At 53.5% G+C, this 18,253-nt stretch overlaps 2 protein-coding genes across 7 annotated transcripts; both read left to right on the top strand.

Moving 5' to 3' along the window:
* Positions 1–641: 641 nt before the first annotated feature.
* Positions 642–8,998, top strand: PPP2CB (protein phosphatase 2 catalytic subunit beta). The gene is made up of 7 exons (XM_054633026.2): positions 642–895; positions 5,158–5,367; positions 5,562–5,735; positions 5,951–6,040; positions 6,666–6,827; positions 7,647–7,765; positions 8,248–8,998. Exons 1-7 carry the CDS (start codon positions 794–796, stop codon positions 8,318–8,320), a joined length of 930 nt encoding a protein of 309 aa, XP_054489001.1. The 5' UTR covers positions 642–793; the 3' UTR covers positions 8,321–8,998.
* Positions 8,999–9,076: 78 nt separating this feature from the next.
* Positions 9,077–14,911, top strand: GSR (glutathione-disulfide reductase). 6 transcript variants are annotated; one of them, XM_077176848.1, is made up of 13 exons: positions 9,077–9,217; positions 9,941–9,967; positions 10,195–10,283; positions 10,706–10,775; positions 10,934–11,081; positions 11,198–11,252; positions 11,332–11,431; positions 11,875–11,961; positions 12,148–12,309; positions 12,412–12,523; positions 12,605–12,736; positions 12,898–13,031; positions 14,798–14,911. In XM_077176848.1, the coding sequence occupies exons 1-13, from the start codon at positions 9,089–9,091 to the stop codon at positions 14,909–14,911; spliced, it is 1,359 nt and encodes a 452-aa protein (XP_077032963.1). In that variant the 5' UTR covers positions 9,077–9,088. The 6 variants fall into 6 exon arrangements, with proteins under 6 accessions (XP_077032963.1, XP_054488996.1, XP_054488997.1 ...); XM_054633021.2 differs by lacking the exon at positions 14,798–14,911 and adding an exon at positions 13,154–13,450; XM_077176849.1 differs by lacking the exons at positions 9,077–9,217; positions 14,798–14,911 and adding exons at positions 9,293–9,512; positions 13,154–13,450.
* Positions 14,912–18,253: the final 3,342 nt, after the last annotated feature.

The raw sequence follows: 18,253 nt of genomic DNA, 5'->3' as shown, positions 1-18,253 counted from the left end.
TTGCTGTGTGGACACTCCAGATTGTGGCAGTGTCACACCCTCAGTTGTTGCATTTCTGTCATGATATTGCTGCTCCATTTGGCTACAGGGGAGACAGCAGAACGAGTTCAAAGGAGAGAAATAAACAGTACTAGGTAGGAATTCGGGCAGGTCTGTCACACTTTAAAGCTGAGGGCAAGGTGACTAGAGTGCCAGATTGTAAGCAAATATATTAATTTTTACTGCTTGTATTTATTGATCATGTATCATATTTGGCACATCATCGTACACGTGATGAAAAAAAAAACCCTCCAGTCGTGATTATTGCCCCACAGTATTTCACGGGAATATGGCGAAAGGAATGAACACCGCGCATTCATTGAGGGGCAGACAGGGATTGTTACATTCCCAAGCCCTGCTGCCAATGCTTGCGACTCGACACGCACAGCGGGCGCAAACGCGTGTGAGGTTATCCTTTTTCCTTAGAGAGAAGGAAACAGTTTATTCCTTTTTCCTTGGCCGAGCGCAGCCGCCATAGCCTCACGCAGCCGTGAGGAGAGGGAGGGCGTGGCCAAGCGGAGGGGCGGGACCAGCGGGAGGGGCGTGGCTCTGAGGCCAACTCAGCGCGCCGGAAGCGTCGGCGAGCGGCGCGCGCGGCCGTGGGCGTGGCCGGAATTGCGCAGCAGCCGCGGCAGGCGGGGGGCGCCGCCATTACGCGGAGCGGAGCAGACCCGAGCGGGCCGCGCGTCCCCGGCCGCCGCCGGCACCCACAGGCGGGCCCGGGCCTCGGGGGGCCCGCCCGGCCCCCCTCGCCATGGAGGAGAAGGGCTTCGCCAAGGAGCTGGACCAGTGGATCGAGCAGCTGAACGAGTGCCGGCAGCTGAGCGAGAGCCAGGTTCGCAGCCTGTGCGAGAAGGTGAGTGCGGGGCCCGGACGTTGGCGGGGCGGGACGGGGCCCGCGGTGTGTCCGGCGTTGGCAGACGGGCTTGCGGCCGGGGCGTATCGGGCTCTGGGGGGCGGCGTGCTGCCTGTGGAACACCGGGCCTGGGGAGAGCGGGTGGTGCCCGCGGGATATCGGGTTTTGGGAGGCGGGGATGCGCCTGGCGGGATATCGGCACTGGGAAAGCGGCTGGTGCCGGTGGATTTGGGGTGAGCGGGATGGTGCCTGTGAAATATCCGCCTTTGGATGCCTGGAGCGGTTTCTGTGCGATTGGACATGGCGTGGCCAGGTCGGTGTCTCCGGAGTATCCAGCGCGGGGACACCGGGGTGGTTCCGGTGGGGTACCCGGTGTGCCGCACAACATGGAGGAGCCCCGCGCTGAAAAATCAACCCCCAGTCAGTGAGGAAACCCACTGGCTTCGAGGTGGGACCTCGGGAAGCAGAGGTGAGACCCAGAGAGACTCCCCGCCCGCTGAGGGGACCAAAACAGAAAGAGGAATGGCTGGATAAAGGACACTCTGCTGTTCTGGACAGGCCTTGGCAAACTGTGCTCGGGTTTGTTTATTGGGGAATGGGAAAAGCCTTTTTTTTTCCATCAGGAGAAAGGTCCACAGACCTGTGCTGGGTGTTGTCTGAGTAGTCTCTCAACATTTCAGTCTGTGACCAAGGGAAGATTTTACTTGCCATGTTCTTCCAGCGGCGATCCTAGCACTCCCTAACCCCCAGACAGCTTCTGTCTCCTTCCCTTCTTTTTCAAATTTTCAGTCCTATGCTGGGACTGTCTGTTTTGTGACTCTTTCTCCAGAGCTCCCTCAGTTGTGAGGGAGCTGTGGCTGTTCGGGAAGCTGGAGTAGTGGCTGCTGTGTTTTGGGAAGCAGATTGTGTCTGGACACACAGGAAATAGGGAGAAGCTGGGTGGGAGAGCTCAGCTGGAGGTGGGGAGGGTGTTTGTCCTTCAGGAGGCAGGTGACAGGGAGGTGTGTCATCTGTCACAGCACCTCGTTCTTCCAGGCTGCTGGAAACTGATGGAAATGACTGGAGCATGAAGGAAACACTGTGCCCCACACTGACTTGGCTTGTTTAAGTTTTGGGGAGTGGTTGTGTCACCCAGGAGAGGAGCTTACAAAAACCTCTGGGTGTGCAGCCCTGCCACAAAGCTGGTTTAGTTGGTTTCCTTGAAATTATATTTGGAGAAATCCTCTTCTCGAGAACACTTTCTAGCACTCTTGTGTTTGGGGCTGATTTCAGAGAGGCCCAGCACAGTAGTGCCTTTTGCCTCAGGTTTCAGTGTGTGGGTGAACTGAGTACTAAAACAAAAAATCAAAACGAAGTGGGGGAAAAAAAATCCAGAAAAATCTCAGTGTTATTTGTGTGGGTCATTCTTGGTTTAAGTACTGGCATAGTGGGCAGTGATGAGGGAAGAATTGGACACAATGGAGGTGTGCCTAGTGACTGTGTACTCTTAAAAGTTGTTGAAATTTGCAGCTGTGGAAGTGATGTTCTGTCCTCACCTGCCCGGTGGTAACCTCATTAGGGAGCTGATCTGCCCCCTGTGGCTCAAGCAGGTGAGGGAGGTGCTGTTCCTCACTGTGATAACATTGTTCCCATTCTGTTGGTGTTCAAAATGGAAATTAGCTCAAACCCTGCAGAAATTCAGAGGCTGATAGAAGGATTAATTCTGGTCACTGCTGGAGCACACAGGTGAGGGAATTGAGAGCCATCCTGCTTAATCCAGGTTTTTCACCAAGATGATGAAATGGGCTATGGAAGAAGGCAGGGAAAAGGATGTCTCCTGAGTTAAACAAGCAGCCATCCATTGCCATCCCTCTCCTTGCAGCTTCTCTCTCCTCTCCTGGTTCTTGGGATGTGTAAGAGGGGACACAGTCCCGTTGCAGGCAATTCCCAGTGTTGTGCTGTGTCGTGCCTGGCAATGTTTTGTCTCTCTGTTGGTGGTGCTGGTTCAGGAGCCTCTGGGAGCACCTGGGCGCCTTGGCAGAGGCTCTGGGTGTCCCCTGCTGCCTCATTCCTGAAGGGTGAGACAGCTCCATCCCTGCCATCCCTCTGGCTCCCATCCCACTGGGCTGGTTCTCCTTCCAGCCAAGCTCCCTGAGGTTCAATATCCTCAGCCCTCTTGGTGGTACAGTAGTTTGGACTGTGGACATTGGTGGGGTCAAGGTTCAGGTGAATTTTGATCCCAAACTCCATGCCTGGCTTTGGATTCCCAGAGAACGAGCCTCTATGGGTCAGACCAAGCTGAGGGAATGAATCTTCCAGAAGGAATGGAGTTTTTCCTCTCTCCAAGGCTCTTGAGAAGCACCCAAGGAGTTGAGGTGATGGGCAAGCTCACAGCCAGCAAATGGGCTGCTCCTCAGAGGCTCTCTGAGCACAGACAGGCAGCCATTGGTTGGGTTTATTTAATACAAGGAAGGTTTATTTAATAAAAACACCTAAAAGCTGCTGCTTTTTATCCTGACCTGGATATGGTTTTTATCCAGCGCAAGTGGGACAGATGCACAGGAAGCTGATACCATTAGTCACTGTTTTCTGCAACAAAGGTAGCTAAATTTTGACTTCTAAATCATAGTTATTTATTAGCCTCCTGGATTAAGTGAGTGCTGATGATGCCAGGCAGCCTGCTTGCATCAGAGGTTTTTATTTTTGCTTTGTAATAGTGCTTTTTATTTTAAGTCACTTGATTTCAGTGTTCACACTGCAGGCAATTAGTCATTGCCTTTTGGGGTGATTTTATTGATGCTGAGCATTTTGAGAGTCTTGTTCTGCTTTAGAAAATGATCGCATGAGGGCAAACTGGGGCTCCCCAGCCTGATGTAAACCAGCTCTGCAGAGTTCAAATGATGGCCTGGATGTGTCCACGTGCACCCATGAGTGTCCTGCCCACAGGGTGAGCTAAAATGGGTGCAGAGGAACAGCTGCTTGGCAGCACAAGGAGCCACTCCTGTCACCTGCCAGCTCCTCCTTCCTCATCAGGGGAAACTTCTGGGTTCTCCTAGCACTGACATTTCAGTTTGTGGGCTGGCCCCCCTTCCTGGGGTAGGTTTGAAGGGAGCCTGTTTGCCCTGTTCCTGTGAAAAAGGAGCCCTGCTGAGCTCCAGCTTGGAACAAACCCCTGCCTGTTGCTTTGTGCAGCAGCCAGAGCACAGGGAGCAGCTGTTTTGTGGGTTTATATTTGTCTCTCCCAGAGGGTGGAAGCTCTCCGAAGGCGCTGTAAATGCTTTTAAAGACATGTGAGCAGAATTTGAGTGCTACTACTGCACTCACATACAACATGTTCAGCAGTTCCAGGCACAGCCCATCTCAGCAAGTCCACGGGCAGGAGGTGACTTTAAGGATCCCTCAGGTTAGGTTCTGTGCAGAGAGTGTGCTGGATGCAGTCCAAACTGTCCAAACTGCTTGGGGTCTAGTTATTCCTTCCAAATACATGTTTTTCTGAAGAGAGGCATGGCAGCAAACATTGGAATGGGAATGCAGGCATCCTCAGAGGGTATCCTTGGGAAGCAGCTCCCTTCTGGCAGCACAGGGTGAGCCTTAGCTCATCCTGAGCTAAGGAATATGGCAGGGAATACCCAGATCATCACCTGCCTGTGACTGCTCAGTGCTGGTGATCTTCCAGCCCTTTTGTTTGGATCAGATGGAGCCAACCTGTGGGTGTTCCCTGTGCCTCAGATGTGCCAGGAGCGCTGATCAGCATCAGTCAGTGAGCTGCAGGCAGCACAACAAACCTGGTATTTGATAAGGATAATGAGGTGGTGCAGATAGGCTACATGGCATGGTTGTAATTAGCAGAGGAACTGCTGGGTGTGGAAGAAGAGATGACTAAATCCAGGGATGCCATCCCTCCATCTGTGGTGGTTTTGTTGCCAGCTGGGTACAGCCAGGGAAGCTGGTTGTGGCTCCATATGTTCCAATTGCCTCTATCTTTGCTTTCCAGTTGTGTGTGACCCGCCTTTAGAAGTTGCTGAAGTGTTGTGCTTGGAAGAGGATTGGAATTTTGGTGGGCAAAATGTGCCCTGGGCAAGGAAATCTGGCCTTGCTGTAGTAAATCTGCTCATCCCCCTGCACTGGGATTTGGGAAGCACCCCTTGTCTGTGCTCACCCACCAAACTTTTTCCAGTGGTCATCTTGGGCTGTGGGGATGAAACCAGGTTTCCTGTGGGAATGCAGCAGAATAACATCACCTGCTTCCTCCCTTTGTGTCCTAAACGTGCTTTCCTTCCCAGGCTAAGGAAATCCTTACCAAGGAGTCCAATGTGCAAGAGGTACGCTGCCCTGTCACCGTCTGCGGGGATGTCCACGGGCAGTTCCACGACCTCATGGAGCTCTTCAGGATCGGTGGCAAGTCTCCAGACACAAACTACCTGTTCATGGGAGACTATGTGGACAGAGGCTATTACTCAGTGGAGACAGTGACTCTGCTGGTGGCGCTGAAGGTACGGCTTGGGAAACTGGGGATAAGACCTGGGAGCTGGGAGCCATTTTCTCCTCCCGGTGACGCTGCCGTTGGCTCGGGCATGACGGGTGTAAATGGATCCGTACTAGGAGCAGAGTGCTGGGCTGCTGTGGGTGATATTCCATCACTCCTTGTTTCCATGCCTCTGCTAAGGGAGGTTCTGTCCGCCCCCAGGTGCGGTACCCAGAGCGCATCACGATCCTGAGGGGCAACCACGAGAGCAGGCAAATCACCCAGGTGTACGGCTTCTACGACGAGTGCCTGCGCAAGTACGGCAACGCCAACGTCTGGAAGTACTTCACAGACCTGTTTGATTACCTGCCTCTCACAGCTCTAGTAGACGGCCAGGTGAGTCTGGCGTGAGGAAAAGCCTCCCTCCCTCCCTTCCTTTCTGCCAGCTGTGTTGTCTGACATCCAGAGAAACAGTCCCAGACAAGCTTCTGTAACTTGTGATCCCAGGGTGAGATGGCTGGCGTTGGGAATGAGTGTTAACAGAGTTAGACCCAGCTGTTTTGGAGGTCATTGCTCCCACTTAATGGATTGCTCTTTTCTTTCTGGAACAGATATTCTGCCTCCATGGTGGCCTCTCTCCATCCATAGATACACTGGATCATATCAGGGCTCTGGACCGCCTGCAGGAAGTTCCACACGAGGTAACAGAATTCAGAAACTTAAATATCTGTTGGTGGAAAATGCAAATGTTTTCTCACATTGCAGTCCATTTAGACACGTGGTTACACATGGATTATGGCCTTTCCAGGAGCTAGAGCAGATGAACATTTGGGCAAAACACACATAAGTCAGTGTGCTTTGATTACAGCAGCCTACATAAGGAGAGCTGTGGGGGTTTCACAGCTGTTTTCCCCAGAATCGTGGGAGTTTTGGGCTTTCAGTCTGACTCAAAGAGCAGGATTTGGCAGGGGAGGGAGGGTGTTTACTATCTTCAGCCTCCTCACAGAGGTGGTTGTGAACTGACAACCGCCATGTGAAGCCACATTGTATCACCATCCTTCTTCCCCAGCCAGCCCAGCCTCCCTCGTGTGGTGTTGCACCTTGTTGCAGCTTCCTGGGGCCTGAAATCTGGACTGAAATCCACGCTTGGAGCTCCGGGGGCAGCTGGAAGTTTTGTTGGGAGTGGCTAGGGCTCACAGATGTGTGCTCAGTAAACTCCTCACATGCCTTGCACTGAGGAGGACGTGCTGGCAGTCTTGCTGCTGTAAATAAAACGTGTTTAAGCACCTTGCCAGTGTTCTAACCGAGAGCTCCTAATCTTCCCAGGGTCCGATGTGTGATCTGTTGTGGTCGGACCCGGATGACCGCGGCGGCTGGGGCATTTCCCCACGTGGTGCTGGCTACACCTTCGGGCAGGACATTTCGGAAACCTTCAACCACGCCAATGGTCTCACACTGGTCTCCCGCGCTCACCAGCTGGTCATGGAGGTAGGGCAAGCACTGCTAGCCAGGGCTACCAACACAGGGGCCCACGGGGTCTACTCTGGGACACCTTCCACTCACAGGTTTGTTGGCACCTTTTGCACAGGTCAGTACCAAAGAGAGGCTTTAATCACATGGAAACAACAACATAAAGTGACATGCTTTGACCTGCAGCCTAAATAAGGGGATGTTCTGGCCTTTCCAAGCAAATTGCCCCCTCCAAGTAAATTGCCAGAGCGGCCGTGTCACGCCCTGTTTGTGGCAGGAATAATCTTTTTCCATGCTGGTTTGTTCTTGCTCTGACTGCTGCTACATCCAACAGCCTGTCCCATAGTGCTCAGCAGTCAGATGTGACAGGGATTATGCCATTTTTGGCTCTCAACAGGCTATTCTTGGATGTCTTGCTGGAAGAATGCCAGGTGGGTCAATGGAGCAGATGCCTTTTTAAAATCTAGTGCAGGTAGATCCCTTAAGCAGAACTGTGTGTCAGAAGTCAGTGGCATTCAGCAGGCAAATTGTCACTTGTGGTGGAGGAAAGCTGAAGGCATCCCTAAAAATCCCAAGGCTTTTTAGTGGTGCAGTCCATAATTTACGAGTGAGGAGGGGATGATCTCCTGTAGGCTGCTTGAAGCTGGTTTTGCCAGGTACCTGCTGCTGCTTCTTGTGGTAAAGCACCTATTTTGAAATGGAACTAAGTCAGTTGGAAATACTTCAGGAAATCTGTAGTTTCACAAGTGCCTCAGAGAGTTTCAGGCCTGAAGAGGAACTTCGGAGGGGCTGAGGTTTAAGAGAGACCTTTTGTTTTTCCCTCTCTGTCCCTGGCAGGGTTATAACTGGTGCCACGACCGGAATGTGGTGACCATCTTCAGTGCCCCCAATTACTGCTACCGCTGTGGGAACCAGGCTGCTATCATGGAACTAGATGACACTTTAAAATATTCCTTGTGAGTATGCTGCCTTGGGCTGGGCTCTCCTTCTAGCCACTCTGTGAAGAATGGCTGATCATTCCCAAAGGGGTTCTTCCATGAAAAGCCAGCTCAGACCACTCTGGAATTAATGTGTGCTCTGCCTTAAAGTAAGCAGTGAGTTAAGCTCCTAGAAGCTTTTCTTCCTGGCTGTCTGGAGAGTTGGAGCTTTTGCACTTCAATCTCTTTATTGCCTAAGCTTGATGGAGAGAGTAAAAACACGTGGATTTATCTATTTGTTTTCATCTTTGGTAAGATGGGGGAGAGGGTCTGAATTGTGCTTTCAGCTGCTCCCCTGAGAAAGTGGTGACGGGCTGCTGGGTCACTCTGAGTTTTAACTCTTGTTTGGGGCTTGGAATGTTTTATGTGTGCTAGCAGCAGGAGAACAAGCCTGGTGTTTATCATGGCAGTGGAAAGTGACTTGTGGAGGAGGGTAAATGATCCCTTTTTGTTTCCTGCAGCCTCCAGTTTGACCCAGCACCTCGTCGTGGAGAGCCTCATGTTACCCGTCGTACCCCAGACTACTTCCTATAAACCTCTCCCAACCTTTGTAGAAGGAAGTACACCTGGCATTTTAAAAGAGCAACAATATTTACACGTTTCTGTAAGAAATCAGGGTTCGTCTCAACTCAAATCCCCATCATGGACCAAAATGTGCCATACAGAGGACGAAGAGCATTTAGCACAACTTGAGACTGAATTCCTTATGACACTCTCTCTGTCCCATGCCCATCAGCCCGAAAGTCAGTTTGCCTGCTGTATTTGTAGTCATTGTTTTCCTTCTGGACTGTTCAGAGAGGAAAAGGTAACACTCTAACAACACTCATCTCCTCTGACGCTTCTTTGTACATTTTTAGTTCTAGTGTTTAACTGGCATGAATTAGAGTTTGTTTTCCAGGGAAGTGCACACTAACTTCACCCCCACTCTTTATTTTATTGGAAAGACCGCTCAACTTAACTGGAGAAAGGAAATTATTCCTGCTTGGGAGTACGTTGTCATAACCCAGATAAAAGTGTTCCCTTTTTAGCTCTATTCCCATTCTGTGCTGATCCTGCCCTTTTTTTTTTTTTTAATTGTTTTGGGGTATTTTGTTTATTTTGTTTTCTCTTTTGTTATTCCCCCCCCCCTTCCCCTCTGTATATTTGTCCTGGAAGTGCTTGCAATCCTCCTCGCTGTACCTGAACCAATAAACTCGCCGTTGTCAGCCCCAACACGTGGTGTCGTGCAGAGCCGGGCGGGACCGGGGCGGCACCGGGGGCGGTCCCGGGGCGGGGCAGCGGGGCCAGACCGAGCCTGGAGCGATGGCGGCGGCCGCCTACGAGCTGCTGGTGCTGGGCGGCGGCTCCGGGGGGCTGGCGGGGGCCCGCCGGGCGGCCGAGCTCGGCGCCCGGGTTGCGCTGGTGGAGCCGCAGCGCCTCGGTGGCACCTGCGTGAGTCTCTTGGGGGTGGGGGAGGGACGCGGAAGGGGACGAGCGACGCGGGGCCGGTGCCCTCTCGCTGACCCCGGTGACTGGGATGGTGGCAGAACCCCCGGGAGGGTCGCGGTGCGGGAGGTGGGAGAGGAGGAATCGCCCTTCCGGTGTCCGGATGTTGTGAAAGGACCTGCCTTGCCAGGCTGAAGCAGGACGGATTCCAATCCCCCATCTCCACCAGCTTCTTCCCGGCAGTTTCCAAGCCATTTGCAGGATGCCGATGGATCCTGGATCTGTGTAGCACAACTGCAAGGTGGTAAAGCAGAACTCCAGAGCAGGGCGAGCTGGTAACGAGCCAAAAAACAAACTGGTTCCTCAAGCAAGTGAGGGACAGGCTCTAATTTTATGCCCTAAATGCATTCTGCTGGGAAAATTACCATATTCCCAGAAGTGCAGGAAAACGATGGCAAACACCCTTCTGCTAGTAAATAATTTTTACATTCTGAATGGAAAAAAACCCCTTGTGTTTGAAGGCCCCACCTTCTGTATTCTCTTTCAAGGAAGTGAAGGAAAACGGGCAAACCGCAAGACCTTGAGCCTCCCAGGGTGGTTACACCCCTCTTTTTCCCCTAATCCTGCCTTTGTTTTCCTGAGCAGAGAGCTGGGATGTGGAATGCTCTCTGGAGCACTGCCTTGGGAAAACTGGGCCTTGACACTGAGACTTGTTCTTATTCCCTCCAGGTCAATGTTGGATGTGTGCCAAAGAAGGTGAGGCTGTTCTGCCACTGGCTCCGGTGGCGTGGGCTGGGTCTGCTGTGGGTGCCTGCCAAATTTTAGGGAGGTGCTGGCACAGGGTGTGGGGAGGAAGCAGGGCCTCGGAGGCTGTTGAGCTATCGGGATGCCGTGGGCGCTGTGGGCAGAGATGAGGAATCAGGCAGGGGTTTTCCCAGAGTGCCAGCAGTGCTCCTGAGCCAACCTGGGGTTTGCGTGGGCAGGTGATGTGGAACACGGCGGTGCACGCAGAGTTTGTCCATGACCACGCTGACTATGGCTTTGAAACTGCGGGTGTCAAGTTCAACTGGAGGTAAGAATGGGAACCAGTTGGGAATCAGCATCTTGCAGTGAGTGTCCCACAGGGAGCATCCCACTGTCCACTTCCCAGGGGTCCCTGCCTGCTTCCAGGCTCCTGTGGGCTGTGCAGAGCTTCTTACAGGGGTAGCTGTGTTTTGGAGAACAGGGAGCCAACCTGGCTCTGGGAAAAGACTCTGGGAAAGACAAACACAGGGAAGGCAGGCACAGAAATCTTGCTTTGGTGGGGAAAGGGTCACAGGGAGCTGCTTTGCCAGAGCGGTTGAGTTCACAGAATCATGGTTGGAAAAGACTTCTGAGGTCATCAGAAGTTTGATCACCACCCTGTGAACTGGAGCATGGCACAGAGTGCAAGGTTCTACCCTGAGCTCTGAGCTTCACCTGCTGGCAGTGATGGCATTCCCTGCTCTGTTCCAGAACCATCAAGGAGAAGCGAGACGCATATGTGCAGCGCCTCAATGACATCTACGAGAACAATGTGAAGAAGGTGAGTGTGGGATGTGTTTATCCTGCAATCCTAGTGGCAGACGTGATGGATTTTTGGCCACATTTCCAGCCCTAATGGGTGTCCTCTGACTGTGGAAACCCTGGCTCCATTAGTTGTCTCCTCATGCCGCTGTTAACCCCGTAACTGTAACCCCTAAGGCTCACATTGACATCATCCGGGGCTATGGCAAGTTCACCGCTGATCCCGAGCCAACCATCGAAGTGAACGGGAAAAAGTACACGGCTCCTCACATCCTTATAGCCACGGGAGGGCGCCCAGCTGTCCCTTCCGACAGCGAAATTCCTGGTGAGCCTGATGAAATCCCCCGGGCTCCCAGGCTGGGGAGAGGTCTGCCCAAGCAAAGCAGGCTTTGGGAGAGAAGGGGGACAGCTGAAGGGTGCCAAAGTATCTCTGCTTTGCAGGTGCCAGCCTGGGGATGACCAGTGACGGCTTCTTCGACCTGGAGGAGCTGCCCAGGTAAAGCGGGATCTATACCCCGCAGCCACCGGCGCCATCTCCAGGTGGCAATGCACAGGGCATTGTCATTTCCCCGCAGGCGCAGCGTCGTCGTCGGGGCCGGCTACATCGCGGTGGAGATGGTGGGGATCCTCTCCACGCTGGGCTCCAAGTCCTCGCTGCTCATCCGCCACGACAAGGTAGTGCCACCCCCTGTCCCCAGCTGTGCTTTCCGCCCTGCTGCCACACCCCAGCCCTGGTGGCCAGAGAGGTTTCTGGCTGTCAGTTCCTGGTGAAGGAGGGTCTCAGTTGGCACGGGAGTAGTGATGCAGGGGATGGTGGTGTGGGAGCCATGCAGAGGGTGGAGGGGACGTGTTTTAGCAGCACCCACCCAGGAGCCCTGTGTTTCTGCAGCCGTGCGTGTCACCACATCCATCCCCTCGAGCTTTATTTCAAGTCACAACTTGAGAAGAGGAAGAAAGAAAAAGAAAATAATGGAAAAATAAACAGAGAAGTTTGTTAACCACAAGCACCCTAAATCTCTTGGGTTCCAGGGGCAGGGAAATGCCGGTGGAGGGGCTGCCAGGTGGTGCCTTTGCCTGCAGACCCTCGCCTGACAGGGTTGGGGGGGGTCCTTGCCCAGGTGCTGCGAACCTTTGACTCCCTGATCAGCTCCAACTGCACCCAGGAGCTGGAGAACACCGGGGTGGATGTCTGGAAGCACACACAGGTGGGAGACACAGAGCAGCCCTGTGCCTTGTTCCATCCCTCCTGCAGAGGCAGGGCTGGGGGAAAGCTGCCCTTTTGGGTGCTGCTTGCTGAGCCGTGATTTTAGTGACATCCCTGCTTCTGCAGCATGGCTGCTGTCTCTTGTTGCAAGGCAAAAGCCATCTGCACCTTCTCCTGCTGCCCTTAGGTCAAGAGGGTCACCAAGTCTCCGTGTGGGCTGCTGGATGTGACAGTGGCCTCAGTGGCACCTGGCCACAAGCCGACAGAGGCGGTGATTCGGGATGTGGACTGCCTGCTGTGGGCCGTGGGGCGGGAGCCCAGCTCTGATGGGCTGGGCCTGGAGCGAGTGGTGAGATTTGGGGTTCCATTGGGTCTCCAGAGGCTGTCACAGGGGCCCCACGAGCCCTCCCATCCCTGCTGGAGCATATGTGTCTGCTGTTTGCCATGGCAGGGTGTGCGGGTGGATGCCAAGGGCCACGTGGTGGTGGATGAATACCAGAACACCACCAGGAGAGGGATCTACGCCGTTGGGGATGTGTGTGGGAGAGCCCTCCTCACCCCAGGTACTGCAGCCCTGCCCCCTCCCCTGCTCAGCTCTGTGGTGCCACGTGGCTCAGGGTCCCTGTCCCTCCCTGTCCCTGCAGTGGCCATTGCAGCTGGCAGGAAGCTGGCCCACAGGCTCTTCGAGGGCAGGCAGGATTCCCGGCTGGACTACGAGAACATCCCCACGGTCGTCTTCAGCCACCCACCCATCGGCACCGTGGGGCTCACTGAAGGTGGGGGCACAGAGGCTGGGGACACTGCCTCAGAGCTGCTGTTTGCATGCTTGAGATGCTTTGATGTCCAGCAAATGAGCCTTGACCAAAGGGCTTTGACTACTCTTTTTGAATGTTCCATGTGCATCCCTCTGATGCCTGTTCCGTGGCTTCTGCTGCAGAGGAGGCTGTGGCCATACATGGGAAGGACAAGGTGAAGATCTACAACACATCCTTCACTCCCCTGTACCACGCTGTCACCCAGAGGAAGGTGAAGTGTGTCATGAAGCTGGTGTGCACTGGCAAGGAGGAGAAGGTGAGTGGGGGCTGTTGGGGACCATGGCTGGCTGTCCTCGTGTCCCCGTGTGGTCAGCTCTTGGGCTGGCATCCAGCTCCCCAAGCCTGGATCCCACCTGGCCTCTCATTTCTCCTCCAAAGGTGGTGGGATTGCACATGCAAGGGCTGGGCTGTGACGAAATGCTGCAGGGCTTTGCCGTTGCCATAAAAATGGGGGCCACCAAGGCCGACCTGGACAACACCGTTGCCATTCATCCCACTTCTGCCGAGGAGCTGGTGACGCTGCGCTGAGCCTGCGGGCACCGACACCCCGGGGATGGTGGCAAAAATGTTTCACGTGTTTGCAAAAGTGCCTTACTGCTAGACGGGTGCCTGGAGGGTGTGTCTGTAGGGTGGGTGTGGCTTGCTGTGCAGCAGGAAGTAAACACGCTGATGCTGGCTGGTCTCTGCCCTTTGCTCTCTGGTGCCCGTCTCCTGCCATGCCCAGCCATGCAGGGTGCTGGCACGGCCCATGGATGTGGTTTGGGAGAAGGCTGGCAGTGGTCAGGCTCCTCTCCTGCAATCCCTGGCACTGGGGCTGGGCAGGGAGCAGCAGGAAGAGTAGGACTCTGGGGTCCTTGGGGTGTTTGTGGGTGCTGGGGTACCCTGGATGGGCTCCGTCCTCCTCTTTATCTCATGTCCCAACACCCCTGGCTCTCCAGCCTGTCTTGACATCACAGGGGGAGTTCAGGGACCAAATTCCCTGTTTCCGGCCCCATTTCCAGTGATTGGAAGCTCCAGACCCAGCTGGGAAAGAAGAGGCCTGAGTTGTGTGGGGTTTTGGGGATCAGAATGGGGCCCCCCATGGTGAGCCTGGGCCAGGCACCTTCATGTCCTCAAAACAGGGACTGAGGCCTGGGTTTGGGGGGTACCAGGCTCATTTGGCCAGTTTTAGGGTCCTTTAATAAATAAATCAGGCATTTTCTTTGGCTCAGAAATGAGGCAAGTCCCGTGTTGCTGGCACTTGGAGCCAACCCCACCCAGGCAGTCTCAGGGCTGTGAAACAAACTCCAGCCCTGTTTGGGGAGTGCAAGTGGGGGCTCATCCAGACATTTTAAGGCTTTGACCAGAGAGCCCAAATCCTGTATTTAAAATCAGAGAGCCCAAATCCTGCGTTTGGGGGTTCGGGGCAAACCCCAGACTGGTGAGACACGGCAGGAGCCGGGGGCAGAGTGGGGCAGACCCGGGCTGCAGGGTGGGCTCAAGTGTGCAGAGTGGGACTGGGAGCATTTGCACCCCGGGAGTTGCTCCCCTTCCTTTCCTCTCCATGCCCCTCTATCACCCAGATGCTCTTTGCAAGGAAAAAATAGAAATTATGCCACGGACAAAAGCATTGACAGCAGAACTGGATATACCTGGGCAGTGTGAGCAATCTGTGGAAGTCAAACCAGTGACCATCCAGAGGGATTTTAAGTCAGATACATGCAGGTTTCATTTCACAGGAACTCCAATTTTTTTGGCACCTCTTGCTTACATGTTTCCCTGTTGGAAGAGGTCAATTAGTCTTTTTAATTACCAGATTAGCCAGCACAGGGAAAAACAACCAGCATTCCCTGAACACCTCCATCCCTTCCATATCCATCTGCAATCAGGGGCCGATGGACAGCAGCGTGCCCTGAACAGGCTCCGAGGTGGGACTGGATGATCCTTGAGGTCCAAACCAAACCGTTTTGGAGTTCCATGGACAGTTCCATGAGCGCTCCTCGAGTTTATTTCGCATCCTGTCCTTCCTTCTGCTCCCAGCAGATGGTGCCGCCGGCATTCCAAAGAGATGGAAGCATCCTGGGACACGGATCGGCCCTGCCGCTCATGGAGCCGTTTTTAAAACTAAAAGGACAATATTCTGCAATGAATCCGTGATGAGGATTCCATGCTGATGTTCCACGGGGAATGGGGGAAGCAGAAAGCGATCCCCTGCAAGTCTCAGTTCCCTGCAAGTCTCACTTCCCTGCGCTGTGGATATTTTGTTGCTTCCATGAGTAACACTTTTTCATCTGAAGCTCCTTGGATTCCAAAGTGAACTCGCCACCTTTTGGGCTTCCAGGCAGAGGGAATGTGAATATAGGGAAGTGATGGGGAGATAAAACTGCAGCGGTGTGTGTGTGCAGGGAGAGCTGGGGTAGGAATTCTAGACAAAATCCTCTTACCTGGATGCATGATCCTCTCTTGCTCTGAGGTTTCTCTGTCTGTGGCTTTTTAGTGCATCCAGCTCCATGTCCCCAGTCCAACATCCTGGATTCTGGGATTTCATCTGCTGCATCACACAGGGCAAAACTGCTGTGTGTGGCTGGAACTTCTCAGCCTCCATTTACAGCACATGATGATGCCATACAGAGTTGTTACAATTCCACGCGGAGTTATGCTGGAAAACAATTTGTTGGTTTCAATTGATATTGGGATATTTGTTTGTTGTCTCAAATTTAAATGATTTGTTAAAGGATTAATTTTTAAACTATGCCAGGAATCAAAAGGGGAGTGTAAAAACAGAGAATTTATTCTTATTAAGGAATGATTCCTACATCCATGAAATCATTAGTTGGAAGCCTGTTCTCCTAGAATCTGTCTTTGGAATGCTGCTTTTCTTTCCAGAAAAACCTGATGCAGAGGCAGGTAAGGCAGAACCTGCCATTTCAACTACAGGGGCCACCTGGTTTCACCTGGGCCACACAGACTGTTTGGTTTTTTTTTTCCCTGAGTTCCTGATGTAAAAGCTGGAATCTCTGGAGAGCCTGGACCTGAATGCTGGAGCTCAGCAGGTAGGAGCAGAGTCTGGGAGATGCCACTGTGCTGGGAGCACTCGGAGCTCTGGGGGAATCTGGATTCTGATGGATGGGGGCGTGTCAGGCGTGGCCCCTGCAGAAGTAACTGTGACTTCCTGACCCTTGTAATGAGCTTCCCAAGGCCAAGGGATGCCTCAAGCAGAGCAGGGAGGCTCTGCAATGGAACATAGCCCAGAAACTCTTCCAGCCGGGCACCCCCCAAAGCCCCGGGGCTTGGCGCCTGGCTTTGGGCTGGGCTCTCGGCTCCCTCCTTCCTCCTGTCCCTCCTCCCTGCCTGAGGCAGGAGCCGCAGGGGCTGCGGGAGCAGAGGCTGCAGCCTCTCCTCGCTGCTGCCTGCGGAGCCAGAGGCGGCGGCGGAGCTGTAAGCGGGGTAGGTACCCCGGGGGGATCGGGCTGGGGCTGCCTTCCCCCGGGGCTGGGCTGCTCCTGCCTCCCTGCTGCGGCTGGGAGCTGGGGGAAACCGCGGGAGCTCGGCGAGCAACAGGTCTGTGTGTGTGTGTGTGTGTGTGAGAGAGAGCTGGAATGCTGCTGCCACTGTTGGAGGTGCCCTGGTTGGCAGGGGGGCACAACATATGCCTGTCCCGGGATCCCGGTGATGCCAGGGACTTGCCGGCTGGAAACAGCCCCCCTTGGGCTGCCCGGGGTGGGCAGGGCTGGGATAAGGAGCAGTTTGGGATGGGGATGGCAGCAGGTACCCCTGAGCCTCTGCCTTTGGGGTTCCAGCCCCTGAATTGCAGGAGGGCCTGGGCTGGGAGCTGGAGCATTCTGCAGAGCTCCAGAATTGGGGAAAGAAAATCCTGGGGCTGATTGTTTTGTTTTGTTTTTTCTCAGTAGTTAAGACAAGTTCACATAATTTCATTTTGCTCTTCTATCAGTAGCAGGTACCTTCAGTAGGAGGAAAGTGTCTGGAGCTTGAAGTAGCTCATGTTAGCATTGAAATCTGAACCTTGTCAGGGGCTGCAAAGTCTGAAAAGCAGTGAGATCAGTTTGGGGTGTTTTGCTGGGGAAAGGGGTGTAAACAAGTGTAACTCTGAGCATTTCCTGAGGCTGGCAGGTAAGATGGCACCTCATCCCAAAAGAAAGGATCTGTGCTGCTGGGGTTTTTTTTCCAAAAGAAAATCCTAGCAAGGAAAGCTTCCTTGCAGTCCTTGCTGTTTGGACTGCTGTGGGTTGCAGCTGTCATTTACTGAGCAGAATTGGCTTCAACTGGAGTCAGACCAGGAGGTTTCCCAGGTAACCTCTCAGCATGTCAAATTCCTGACATCAATCAGAGGTACCTATCCATGTTATCCAGGTAAGGCTTAGAATTTGGTGTTAATTAAAACTGAGTCACTGAGGCAGCAGCAAATGGAAATTCAAGAGCACCAAAAGGATTCAAATCCTCAGAGCAGGTCACAGGAAAAAAAAAATCAATGATTACCTAAAACCCCTGTGTGGATGTGGATGGTGATGTAAAGGGAGCAGTCAGAAGGCAGGAAGGTACAGGGAGAGTTCAGCCCTTCCACAACCATCATCTTTCTGCAGAGGTGACACTGCATTTAAACCTCTGCTGTCACCCCCACAGCCAGTTCTTCTCCTGTGCACTTATTTAAGACTAAAGGCATTGCCTCTGGGCAAATCCAGCATGGGCTGAGGTGGAATGTTAAGGATCCAACCCCAGGGTGCTGCACAGGGAGCTCACCTGTCCTGCCCTTGGGCCAGGCAGGCTGCTCTGCCCAATTCCTAGTGAGGCATAATCCAATATTCTGCAGCCCAGGAGCTTGGGTGGGGGTAAAATGGTGTTTATTGTGACAGGCTGTAAGTCCTGGTGCCCTGTGTGACCAGGTCATGGGCTGTCTGCTCTCATGCCTGTCTCAGAGAGGGCAATGGCACTTCTGTGCCAAAAGAGATGGAAATCAAACAATTCTGTGGTTCTGGCTGGTGCAAAGAACGCCTGTGGTGTGCTCTGTGCCTTGGGATAGGTTTGGGTTTTCTGGTCTTTCACTTGGCAGGGATTACAGGATCCTCTGTGCCCCCATTCTGGGGGGACACAACTGCCTGCTGGCAGAGCTGTCTCCTGTACCTGCTGCTTTAGCCCTCACTGGCTGCTGGGCCCCAAGCACTTGTGTTGTTTGCCAATCCTGTCCTCCACTGAGACTCTCTCATGATTGTCCCACTTTCCAGGGGTGTTTTTTACCTCTATCTACCTGCTCCCCAATTACTCCCCTCAGTCTCAGTGCCCCAAATGACAAGGCTGTCAGGGAGTGACTCATGAGCACAGGCTGAGCTGAAAGGTGCAATTTAGGAGGCTCATGTCCCATTTGTGGGGAATTTAGTGCTGCCAAGAGCCCAGCAGGGATCATTGATTTAGCTCTTCCTATAGATCAAACCCCAGCACTCACTGCTGAACTGCTGGAGCATCTCTCCAGGGAAAAAGCTGTGG

The sequence above is a fragment of the Agelaius phoeniceus genome, chromosome 4 (genome assembly GCF_051311805.1).
Source record: "Agelaius phoeniceus isolate bAgePho1 chromosome 4, bAgePho1.hap1, whole genome shotgun sequence".
Classification (NCBI taxonomy): Eukaryota; Metazoa; Chordata; class Aves; order Passeriformes; family Icteridae; genus Agelaius; species Agelaius phoeniceus.
This window is presented reverse-complemented; position numbering and strand designations above follow the sequence as displayed.

Excerpts from the sequence above, each read along its gene's own strand:
- PPP2CB (XM_054633026.2), top strand. The coding sequence starts at position 794 with ATGGAGGAGAAGGGCTTCGCCAAGGAGCTGGACCAGTGGATCGAGCAG. Across the intron at positions 5,736-5,950 it reads CAGCTCTAGTAGACGGCCAG|ATATTCTGCCTCCATGGTGG; the intron begins GTGAGTCTGGCG and ends TTTCTGGAACAG. Across the intron at positions 6,041-6,665 it reads TGCAGGAAGTTCCACACGAG|GGTCCGATGTGTGATCTGTT; the intron begins GTAACAGAATTC and ends TAATCTTCCCAG.
- GSR (XM_054633017.2), top strand. The coding sequence starts at position 9,089 with ATGGCGGCGGCCGCCTACGAGCTGCTGGTGCTGGGCGGCGGCTCCGGG. Across the intron at positions 10,284-10,705 it reads GGTGTCAAGTTCAACTGGAG|AACCATCAAGGAGAAGCGAG; the intron begins GTAAGAATGGGA and ends GCTCTGTTCCAG. Across the intron at positions 10,776-10,933 it reads ACGAGAACAATGTGAAGAAG|GCTCACATTGACATCATCCG; the intron begins GTGAGTGTGGGA and ends GTAACCCCTAAG.